The sequence below is a fragment of the Fundulus heteroclitus genome, chromosome 19, assembly GCF_011125445.2.
Source record: "Fundulus heteroclitus isolate FHET01 chromosome 19, MU-UCD_Fhet_4.1, whole genome shotgun sequence".
Classification (NCBI taxonomy): Eukaryota; Metazoa; Chordata; class Actinopteri; order Cyprinodontiformes; family Fundulidae; genus Fundulus; species Fundulus heteroclitus.
Genome location: NC_046379.1, coordinates 25,446,540 through 25,459,157, shown reverse-complemented (window position 1 = coordinate 25,459,157; position 12,618 = coordinate 25,446,540). Strand labels below are relative to the sequence as shown.

At 39.6% G+C, this 12,618-nt stretch overlaps 1 protein-coding gene across 1 annotated transcript; it reads right to left on the bottom strand.

Annotated features, from left to right (window-relative positions):
* Window positions 1-2,753: 2,753 nt before the first annotated feature.
* On the bottom strand, window positions 2,754-11,166 carry plek2 (pleckstrin 2). The gene is made up of 9 exons (XM_012872211.3): window positions 10,987-11,166; window positions 10,662-10,826; window positions 8,914-9,095; window positions 8,712-8,803; window positions 7,449-7,636; window positions 7,215-7,316; window positions 5,930-6,013; window positions 5,609-5,687; window positions 2,754-3,303 (listed from the first exon to the last, which is right to left on the bottom strand). The coding sequence occupies exons 1-9, from the start codon at window positions 11,038-11,040 to the stop codon at window positions 3,176-3,178; spliced, it is 1,074 nt and encodes a 357-aa protein (XP_012727665.2). The 5' UTR covers window positions 11,041-11,166; the 3' UTR covers window positions 2,754-3,175.
* Between the last annotated feature and the right edge of the window lie 1,452 nt (window positions 11,167-12,618).

The window sequence follows — 12,618 nt, the reverse complement described above, 5'->3', positions numbered from 1 at the left end:
GACGTTTCAGAAACACTGCAAAAACGGAACTAAAAATAAGTAACATTTTCTTAAAATAAGTGTATCTGTCCTTGATTTGAGCAGGTAAATAAGATGATCTGCCGATAGAATGAGATTTTTACACTTAAAATAGGAACAACTCATCTCCATTGTCTTATTTCAAGTGCAGGATGTCTAATTATCTTATTTTAGGGGTCAAAATACTAATTTCATTGGCAGATAATATCATTTACCTGCTCAAATCAAGCACAAAAACCCACATTTTAAGAACATTTTACTTATTTTTAGGTCTATTTTTGTAGTGAACCTGTCATTTCTGGGACTAATCCTTGAAAGCGCTCACATTGAAACATTGAATGTTTCTTAAGCTGAAAAGCTTCATTGTCAGATTGTCATTTTGTGCCCACTTAAATACTGCAACAGGTGTGATAGTGTAAAACGACATAAGTAGCCTATATTAGTGCATGCCCTTAAAGACACAGCACTGTATGTTTTCTTTCTCTCGGTTTATACACGATTAATTAGGTCACACACAGTTGCATTCAAAATAATGGCCATGCGTTTTTAAGTGAGTAAATCTTAAAATGCTTACAGCAGCTTATCATTCCGCGCATACATGCATCAGGGACGGTAATTTTTTTATTGTTCCAAACCAAATGCGTCAAATTTCATCATCAGTCTACAGAATAATGAGAAAAGGGAAGATTTGGCTGTTCAACTATATATCCTTGTCTGCCTTTTTTCCTTTACTACCTCCAGCATTTACCGTATAAACCACAGTTTCTGAGAACGGGTTCACACGTGTGTCGCATTGAGTCAAGCAATGACCCGCTTGTTTACTGGCACCCCACAATGTTTCCGTTGGATGAAGGTCCAGGGATCAGGCCGGGGACTCTGTCTGGAACCAATATGCTGCTCGGTTACTGCTGTGTTTTTGGGTCATCGTCTTTCCCCTTTCTAACTCTTTCATCCAGGTACGCTGTTATTATGAGCCATGCCTTGGACGACCTATTTTACTCAGCTTCTCAGAGATGAACGGACTATAACCAGCACTCAGTCCTCAAATAAGAACCGAATGTGGAACCACCTGCCTGATCTAACTCCACCCTTTGATTATTTCCCAGCATTCACTCTGGGGATTTCCAGTAAATCTATTATTCTTTTTTCACCTAACGAGACATTTCCAGTAGCTACGACTACACAGTGATGGATCTGGTTAGTGATGTTGGACCGCTGTTATTTTGAGCACAACTGTATACAGAGTTGCAAATTTATCATCTTCGACTTTGTAAAAGAATTCATGAATTTGTTCGATTAACTTTTCTTTCTTTTGGCACCTTTTACTTGAATGTTTCATATTACCGTATTGAAGTCACTGTAATAAAATCAATTTTGCCGTTATCTGTTGTTCCGGTGCCCTTTGCGCATAAGGAAGTGTTTTGGAGCTGCCATCCAATCCGAGATGTGACTCAGGGCGTTGTGCCACTTATGATACAACCGGAGCCAGACTAAACACACACCGGCTCCGTTTTGAGTCACTCAGATAAAGGCTGGACCCGGCTTGCTGAGCGGGAGTGTCTGTCTGTCGGTGATTGCTGGGAGCGCCTCAAGGCACGAGTTTGACGATCGCAACAAATATTTGCCGATTCCTTTCTAGTCCCTGCTTGTTATGCAATTCCTTCTGGCTGACAGAGTCTTTAGTGCTGGAAAAAGCGCCGCATAAAATGTCAGAGTCAAGGTGGACTATCTAAGAACTGCTCAGCATACAGCACAAAGCAATTGCATGTCTCTGATGATCATACAAACCAACAAAAACAAGTCGTCCTCTCAGTTTATAAGTGTTTCTAATAATGCGTTTTTGGACATATATATAGAGAGAGAGAATTTCTCCATGTTTTGAAGTGGCTGTCACAAATCTCTGACCTCAGGGAGCAGGGCTGAAGAGGTGTGTGCGTGAGGAAGGTGGCCCTCCAACCTGACTCGCTCACAGCAGTTCTTTCAGGAGAAATGGGACAAAACGGGAGCAAGTTATGGTGAGAAGCATGTGGAAGGATACAAGTCGTCCTGTTTAAAAGCCCATACTAAAAAATCTAAGTAAAACTGTCACTTTGAAGAAAACATTTCTGGGATAAAAATAATGTTGAGCCTAAAAACAAATTAAATGTGGTTAAATGGTTAAATGTGAGGGGGGGGGGGCTTCTTTTCGTACAGTAAATATATTTTACTAACATGATTTTAATCAGATTTTGCTGTCGACCAATTTGCAACTTGAATTTATTTAGTTTTGGTCTTCTAACTTTTTTTTTTTTCTCGCTAAAGCCGGTGGAGTCTGATTTTCCCCAGTGATTTGCAACATGTAAGGGCAGGGCCATGTTTGGTAAACCACGAGAAAGGTTGCAAAAGGAGCTTGTCAGATGTTTTTATGCTTCTTTCAACCCCAGTGGAATTATGCAAGCTATTTAGACACAAGAGAAATTATTTTTCCATCTGATTTTTCATACCATACTTTATATTATGTTGTGTAATTTGCTGTTTACATCTGCTTTCCTTTGCTCCTTTATTTCACAAAAGTTTCCCATTCATGTTGTGTTCATTTCTCTTTACACACCCCTCTTTTGTCTATGAGTATCTATAATAAATCTAAATTTGCTTTCCAGTACATCCTGCCCTGCCTGTGAGTATGCTGTTGTGTGAGCAATATGAACATAAGGGGGAATCAGACCAAAAACTTGATTTACTAGTTTTTTTTTTATTCATTCTTCTATTCCCCCCAGAAAATGATTTAGATACAATTTCCAACATGAACGACAGAACAAAGTGTTAGTTCAATAAATAACAGAGCTTCTTTATTTTAAAATGTCCAGAGAATAAAGTTGAAAAAAATATAGATATTTAAAAAAACATTGTACAAGTGCTAAAATTAAAATACACTGTTAACAGACAAATACAATTAGGCAAATATAATGGTAGATAAATTGCTACAACTGATGGGCTTCTGGAGCTTCTGCTGAAAAACTAAAACGATTCACACAACGCCACAAGATTTAATAGTTCAAACACAAATGAATAGAAAGATGACTTCCTCCAAAGCATCTGGAAACCTTATCATGAGAGTGCATTCATAGAACAAGAAAAATGTTCCTCCTTGCTGATTTGTTAGAGCTTCCAGTTCCTTCTACGTCTGCTCTCTGATCGCATCTATCCAGTCCATCTTCTCCTGGTGAGTCGGCGCCTGGATGAAGTAATGAGTGTTGGACTTGGTGATGATTTTAAACAAGTTACCTTGAATGTTGCCCTTTACACCTGTGTAAGGGGAGACAATTGCATCAATGAAACGGCAATGTGCTTCCTCATAGATAAAATCTGAAATAAGACACACTGAAAGGAAACAGCAAGCACAGATGCTCGGATCAGAGGCCTATGGGGCGGCTATTAGCAATAGTCTATGAGGCAGTTACCAGAGCGCCCGACAGTCATTAATAACGTGAGGGAAAGTCCCTTTGCTGCGTCATTGCTCAACCTGAATGCTGGAATTATGCTTTTGGGAAAGAGGTTTGGTAGTTTTAAGAAATAAAATGGCTTTTCGTTCTGTCAAATAAGCCAGAAAGAGCCTCCAGGTTCTTCACAAACCACCATTATGGCTATTACATAACCACCTGATCAGACTTCATTGGACTTCTTTGAAAGGAGGAAAAAATTATTAGATGGTAAAAAGATGCTACATAATAATATTAATGTCAGTCTGTTGTGTTAATGACTTTAGTTCACACTAGAGAACAGGTTTGTTCATTCAGGGAACCATTAGCTGATCTCCTGCTAAGCAGAATAGCAGGTTAGCTACTGTTAGCTTTGTTTAGCATTTTAACTTAGGGTTATAAAGTTAATTTAGACAGCTAGAGATTTGTACAGGCTCTTGTGTTGAGTTCAACTTTTCTTGTTCAAATTATTTTCTTTTTGTCAACATAAATGAAAATGAGCATTCAGGGCCACACAGTGAGGCGCTTGTTTGTACTTTTGCAACGCATCCGGGGGGTCCAGGGTTTAAATCCCAGTGGGAGTCTTTCTGTGGGAGTCTGAACATTCTTCCTATGCATATACGGATTCAACCCAGCTTCCTCCCCCTGTTAAAAAAACTTTTATATCAGGTTAACCAGTCACTCTAATTTGCCTTTACACCTTACCTTTATGGTTATTTTTTTCTCTGTCTTTGTGTTGAACATTGATGGACGATAATAATCAGACATTCCTTTCCTTCCCTTTCTTGTCTAGACATCCAGGTGATAGGGGTGAAACCACTCTTTGCTAGCCTAAATATTGGATGTTTATCACTGTTTATCAACCCATTATGTGGCATGGGAACTTAGCCAAACAAGCTGAGGCAAACACATCCCCCAACCCAGTTATGTTAAATCTATTTGACCCGTGACTGGGTAAGAAAAAAAAATGTAAAATACAACGACACAAACTGGGTTGTTTATATCCCAGCAGATTTTAGATTGTGTCTCACATCACTACGCTGAATCTGTGTTTGGGGGCCTTCGTTCCCTATTTTGACTGACACCCAGGTTTTCTGGCGGACACCTAAAAAATAACCAACACTCACCCTCAGTGGCGTGTTCTGTGCTGGCTCCTTGTCAATCAAATCATTTTGACATAATTTTTCTGTCTAAAAATGTGTCCAAATCCACCTGTTTCGACATGACAACATTTACTTTAGTGACGGATGGATTTTTTTCATATTGAATAATCTTGTGTCAATCTTGTCTACCTGTTTTTATCACTTTCACATCTGAATTTCTCCATTGTGGGAGAAATTCAGGTAAGGGTATTTCTATTCTATTAAACATAGGTAAAAATGGTTTGGAAAAAATACTTTATTAAGTATTTACTATGCCTGAATTTAAATTAGATGTTTATCTTTTTGATGAATTTTTAATTGTTTTTATTGTCCATATGTGGACTAAAAAAAAAAAAAGCTAAAAGAGTTAACTTAGCCCTGAAGTACACTAGAAGGGTTCAGTTTTATATGAGTAGAATTATGCTCTTTAATTGGGGAAAAAAATCCAGAATGCAATATGCAAGTGAAACTTTATGAATTTTTGGTTTTACTATTATTTTCACTACAGAGGCAGCTGGAATGTATTGCTGTTAAGTCAACCAGAAAGGGTTATTAGCATTTTGATCCTAGAACATTTTTTCAAAAACAAATAGAATTATTTGCTAATTAGCGTTTTTTCATTTATTTCTATTACTCATAAAACAAACGTAAGCAAACATGTGAAAACTCTGTGGAATGCGTGAATTTTCTGTCGTTTACTGGATTAATCGTGAGAATACTAAATCGAATACCAAATCGAATACCAAAATAATGGTTTATGACAGGGTGTATTTCACTATGAGCACATAGTACAGGACCGTGGTCGGACTTTTGTTCCTCACTGTTGCCAATCCCAAAGATTAGTATAGCATAAACTGCTGTAGGCATGATCACAGTTAAACAGCGCAGGGATTAAATCAAATCCTTTAATTTATTATTGCCCATCAATGGACAAAAGTTTAGGTAAAGCTACTGGAGTTTTTTTCCCCAATGAAGTCTGTGTTAACCCACCTGAAGGAACTCCGTTGTCATCCAGAGAGGATATCAGACACCCTCGCAGAGAGAAGCCGCCAACAGGGCTGATGTCATCCTGATAAATCACACAAGAACGGATAAGACTGAGTCAGAGAGAGGAGGATGATGGCGATGATGAGTTCATAGTGAGTAATACCGGCTTCAGACTCAAAGCTTACACAGATGATAACAAAAACACACACAGCTGATGTGTTTGGGGTTGGGCCCACCTTGTTTAGCTTACATATTCAGGTTTCAGTTCAATTCACTGATATAGCTTAGCTTCATGTTACCTTTCACAGCATTGCGGTAACTCACCTTGGTGGGGTCATAATAATGCAGGAAATCAGGCTCCGAACGGAGCACAAACAGTCGCACCTTCCAGTTTTTCCTTTTGTGTCCCTGCAGGTTAAAGATTAAGCAGAAGTTCAAACATGACCTGCTGAAGACGTCTCAGAGAGGCAAAGGTCATCGTGTCACAACTTCACGCTGAACTGAAAATCACATTAGCCTTTAACAACGTGGCTTAGAGAGCTTTCCACAACAGGAAACGAGCAAGTTGTTGTTACATTCAGATAAAGCCTTCATTGGGGGTATTGTTGCTGTTTTACCTTTAAGAAATAAAAAATATTTTAGTTGCTCTCTCTAAAATCATAGTTCTTAAAATGATACATGGAGTACCCTGGGCTAGGTTTAATGGTATTTCCGCAGCAAAGATGAAGTAAATGACCTGAAATGTTGAAGGAATAGGTTCCAAACAGCCAGTGTCAGGAAAAAGAGAGGAAAAGCTTTCTAGAACCCCCCAGTGTCAAGTGAAGCGGACAACGTGAACCAGCAACATGCGTTTCATTCAACTCAGAAGCTGGATCTTGGAATGGCAGCAAACTCAGTTCTTCTAGACAAAGCTTTAAAAAAAACAGCTGGACTGGATCATCCACAGTCATGTTTCATCAATCTGAGTACGGTCTTCAATGAGCCTCGTTTGTCAGATTAAAAGTAACTTTTGAAAACGACAGCCTTGGAGCAATCATTATAATTAGCAGAGAAAATGCTGGAAAACCTCCATCTGTGGGGAATTAATCTATTTAATATGTTTCACTTTTCAACAATAGTCAAATCTTTGGAATGGGTCTGAATATGCTCAAGGCTAACTACTATTAGCCAAAACAAGCTGATAACCTTAGCATATAAACCTTAATTTTTTGCTTTCAAACCAACATGTCCACTAAAGGAAGAGGTTGTATATTATTGTGTCTGCAAATGATTTTTAAAGGTACAAACAGGCAAAACAACAAATAAACTGTGTACACTTGCAAAGCAGCCATATTGGATTTTGAGCTGATTTTCTGAGTTGGTGACAACCTACAACATTTTGATTTCCTACTTCACAAGGACCAGTTTCTTAGTTTTTCTAACTTAAACATGGAAGTTTGAGCGACTGCATAAAAACTGGTCGCGCAGTGAAGACACATTTATCAACCTACCAAGAAGTGACAACAGAGTCCAGTTCTACAACTTTTCTTTTAACTTATCCAACATTTAGTGTAAATAATATTTCAGCATTTTAACGCGGGACTTTTTTTGAGTTTGAAGAATATTTTACCTGTTTCAGCAGATATCCTCTTTTTATGACTTTACCACTCAGCTCCACAGCAGACATCGACCTCTCTGACTTCACGCTGCCTCTCTTCTTTAAGCTATCAGACTGGGAGGGAGCACAAACGTGTCGCAAAATGAAGTCACGGTCCAAATAGATTCCCCATGCCTCGGCGTAGGGAACTAAATCGAAATGAAGCGGCGACGAGGCGCCAGGACGCTGAAACTCAAAGCAACATACAAAGCCGTAGAGGGCAGTGGAGTCGTCTATGAACTGCTGGCTGAGGGCGGCGGTGCGAAGGGCCTCCACGCTCCTCAGGCCGACGGTCCGCAGGAAGCCCTCTTCCAGCAAAGCGGAGGCCAAGGTGACAGCCTCCACACGGGTCAGAGCGAGCTGACTGAACACCAGCCAGTCCACCACAGCTGAACCTGCAAGGACATCATACATTAGGAAAAGATCCTTCCAAACACTGGGTTTCCATCCCCTATTGTGGCCATTTATGGTCGGTCAGTCCTTTTTGTCTATTTAGCCCCTAAAAGAAGCATTCAAAGTTGGACTTATTTTACCCTGTCCAAATTAAGCCTAAAAAACGTTTTTAGTAGGACACCTGCTTAAAATGAACATATAATGCAGACATGGATCAAATACATCCATGGAAAAAACGAAGAGGGAGCATTTGCAGAGAAGACCCTTAAAAATGCAAAAACACAATAAGAGGAAAAACACACATCTTTATGTGGACTTTATTTTCATCTCTTACTTTCTAACCACATTTACATGTTGTTTGGACAGAACGATGTATTTTCTGTCCATTTAATGGCGTTTCTTTGGATTTATTGTCAGGATTTGGGTTGGGAACCAAGATGGGAGCGACCCAAAGGCCCCAAGATTAAAAACGTCTTCGCAAGAGAAAGTACAACCGCAATTAGATGCAGTCTGGACCAAAAGTCTGGAGAGAAAAAATATGCAAGGAAGACAAGTAAACGAGCAAAAGGGGAGAAGCAAATTCAACAAAATGAGAGAAGAAACGATAAATATTGTTGTAAAACGATGACAAATAGGTGCCAAAAAAACAAGATTCTGCTTTTCCTGGATTCACTTTTTCCATTTTGTTCATCAGTTGGTACAGCTAGTCTGTACCTAAACTGCACTTAAAAATGCTATTGGCAGTGTAGGAAAAAACATGCATCTTCCCCCGCCGCTGGATCTGTGAAGGCTTGCAGGCAGAATTGTCAATTTAGAGCAGCCAATTATTCTAAGCTGCATGTTTTCAGACTACAGGCAGAAGTCAGAGTACAGGACCATGGCATGCGCAAGAGACCACGCAAATTCCCCACAGAAAAGCCCCAATCATTCAAACCCGAGATCTTCTTCTGGCGGGTAAAGGTGTTGAAAAAAAAGGCACTGCAATGCACCCCACAGACACCACAGTATGAGAAAACAAGCCTTCCAGCCTGTGATCTCAGACCAGGTTTTATAGCTTGCAAAGGAATAATGATTCACCTGAAAAGCAGTTGCTGTATGTGCTCCCCTGCTCCACATGGTTGCTCAACTTCATCCCACTGTGGACATCATACATGGAGTCCAACACTTTACTGGCAAAGAGAGCGAAGTAACAGGGCTTCAGAGGACAAGACCTCAAACAAACAGCATAAGACAGTGAAAACAAGTGTGTGGGAAGCTAATGTGTATCAACAAGGTTCACCTCAGATTGATGTTGTGTAAGCAGGATTCAGCGGGATCTTTCTGGATCAGCGTGCCACCATCAGTCGCCTGTAGCTTGTTGACTGCGGCTGTGATGTCACCGGCCCACTCATCTCGCCCCTCTCTGGAGCAAGCCTCCAAAAAGTGATCCACCCCGTGCTTGGTCTGGAGTTTGAACACAAGCTAGTGGGGGAGAATAAGAAAAAGGAAAAGAAAAAAAAAAAACACAGCAAGACCAGATCACGAGCTGTTCTTTAAAGGTTGGCAGACGACGGAGGTCAGGTTTGGACAAAACAACAACCCCGTGGCAATAAGTGTTCTTATTATTAAAGGTGTGGAGGAGCAGCAGGTGGGGCCACTTATTCACTCACAAAATATGTATATATGTATATATATATATATATATATATATATATATATATATATATATATATATATATATATATATATATATATATATATATATATTATAACTTCTCTGATCCTCTTCCGTGGGATGAAATAAGAAATAAGATTATGTGATACAATCAGTCAGCACAAGTTAGTGCTAGGCTAGCTTTGCTTAGCATTAACTTTTTGAACAAAGAGTTGTTCACAAAGTTGGTATAGACAACCAATAATTAGGTGTGACATTGTAATGCTTTGATAACCTTAAGTTATGATAACCTTCATGGCATCAACACAAAGATTTAAAATAAAAATGTCTAACATGATCTAATAATTTATTTAAAAACGCAGTAGCTACTGAAATAACATTACTGTATATATTATAACCATGTGATCTATAACCTTCACAGGTTTTGTACTTTTATTTTGGAGACAAAAATCAAAGCAGTACATTTGGTGGCTAAATTTAGAGGTATTTATATCTTATAAATCAGAAAATCATTCATTTCCGCTGTTTGTCAGGCTATCAGCTGAAGTAGCCAGGCTGAATCTGTGTGCTCTGTTTTTAACTTGCAGGTTTATAGCTTGCTGGGAGGTACGGTTGAAGCTCTTTTAGTTTTCATACAAAGAAATAAGGTTTTTCACAACAGCAAATGTATGAAAAAAGCTGCATTAGTCTTTTTTATAAGCCAACTTGACAGCAGTGGGCAGCAACAGGTGGCGGAGGGGGGGGGCGCTCTCTGTTACTTGATGCTGTTGTCAGAGTAAATTACGGTCACTCAGGCACTATCTCTGACATCTATTTCAAAGGACTTTGAACCTCAGGATTCATATGATGAATAACGTTTTCATATATTAACATTATTTTTAAAAAACAGTGTTATACATCAAGTATAAATTTTGTTATCCAAATTCAATATGTCCATCACACATTATGAGGTCATTGCCATTATTTCTTCTATAATCTGATAAATTTTAATGCTGCATTACATTTTTCTTTTTGTCATTCAGGGCTGCAATGTGAAGTGCAGACCTCTGCAAGAAAGTCGTGGACTGGACTCAGATCAGGGCTGGATAAAAGACGGATTAACAGAATAACCCAAACTGGGTTGTTTTCCTCTCAGCAGTTCTTTTAAGAGTTCAACGTGCTTCCTACCGATGCAAATCCTAAATAAAAGAAAACCAAGCAATGGAAAATGTAACTCATCCATGTCACAGACAGAAGAGAACCGTGATTTTCATGCTTTCTCCAACTATCTTTGATGCCATGGATATCTGGCTTTGTTCCATAATTCCTTTAGTATTTTCCTTTTAAAAACATTCCAAAATATGGGGGGGTGTTTGTGTTTCCGAATAACTCACCGGCCGGTTTTCATACTCCAGGAAAGGACATGTTATCACGGAGTCCTTCAGCAGGATTTTGCCCCTCTGACACGAGTCCCGTTTGCCTCCTTCGTATTTGTAGTACAGCAGCTTATCAGGGGTCAGAACGAACCAGCGGGCCTTCCAGTTGTGAACAATGTGGCCCTGTGTACACACGAGCAAAACTGTTCAAAAGGATGTATTCACTGAAAAAAACAACATTAAGTCAAAATCTACATTTTAGATCAGGTTTAACGATGCTGATAATAATAATAATAATAATAGTAATAATAATAATAAGAATAAGAATATAATGAAACGTTACCCTCTTTACCAGGAAGCCCTCTCTTAGAATGGGAACTTTCTCGTCTGTGTCCATGTTCTTGAGTGTGTTCCTTAAAAAGTGTGATTTGCCTCCTCTTGCCTGCTCAGGTTTTTATGCTGAGGATGAATGCGTCACACTGCGCACACCCTTACACACCCCTCTTCTCTTAAACCCTAACCTCTGCTGTGAAAGGGAGCAATTACCGCTCATTTACACCCGATGGCGCACTATCTCCTTCAGAAAGCCAGGACTGGACGGGATGATCAGCTGGCACTCACTCCATAACAACTTGATTCTCAATCCCTTCTGGTATGCGAGGAATTCAGGGGTCCTTGAAACGAAAGAGCCCAAACAGGAACATGCTGCTGGCCAATGAAAGAGTTTCCTCCAGCGTGGATGCAGGAACAGCAGCTGTCGTTCTCTGTGGCAGCTGGACCCTGATGGGACAGCAAGGACATCCAGTTAATGAGACGACTGGAGAAAATAATGTCTACTGTGGTTGTGGCATCATGTTTTTTTTTTTTTTTGGGGGTTCCCATAAAAGCATGAACAGGCCCGAACGAGGAGGGAGACGTTGCTGAACTGCTGTTTATATGTCCCAACAGCTACACTGATGACTTTTTGGAAATACTGGACACCTCACACTCAGGATCAAAAACTGAGTTAAAGCAGAAGCAATAATTACATTTCAACATATACGTTCAGCTGTTATTGCAGTTTTGAATCGTTTAAGAAATGAAACCAGATGCGGGGTGGAAAAATTAAACTGAGGTCGGCGAAGCTGAATTCAGCCGCAAACCGTTACGTTTCTTTTAAGAAGTTTAATAAAAAGGTAGATATGGTGGTGACATTTTCTTCCAATTGAAGAAAATGCATTAAACCTAAATTGTTGTTTAAATGATAAAAATTTGATGTTTAATTAAAAAAAAATTAAACAAATTTATTGTAGTATACTATAAAAACAAGCTCTTGTTTCAAAAACATGTGCAACTTTTGTGGCTCTAAACAAAATTTGTTTAGATGGACCGAGGGCAAAAACAGCTCTGCAGGTTGCAAAGGTTGCTGACCCCTGGTCTAGTGCCTTGAAAAAGGGCCCAAACCATTACACATTTCACATTTAGTCACTTTTCTACCTACAAACATCCCTACATTTCATTGGGGCTTTCCGTGACGATCTTATGGGGTGTGTCTCTACCTTCTTGGCACAGAGAGACTGAGTTTTTATTCATTGTTGCAAAATAGTTCCCGCTCAGTCCGGTTGGCTGGAGAGCGTCTGTGAAACAGTAACTTTTCTAGTCTTGCAGATCTTGACTGGATTTCAGTCTGGACTTAGACTGGCCCATTTAAACACATGAAAAAGCTTGGATGTTCTGCAGCACATTTCAGGCCGGCTGCATGTTCAGGGTCATCGTCCTGCTGGAAGGTGAACTTCCACTCCGCTCTGAAGTCTTTTGCAGCTTCTGGACCTTCTTACAGTGAAGCCCTTTATTCAGTTCTACCACACAATATTCTACATCTAGCCCAAAATGTTCAGTTCCTGATGTCATCTGACCAGAGCACCTTCTTCCATGTCTCCTGTGTCCTTTGCATGGCCAACGTTGGCAGCTGCTGACCCTGTTCTTTATTTCCTGT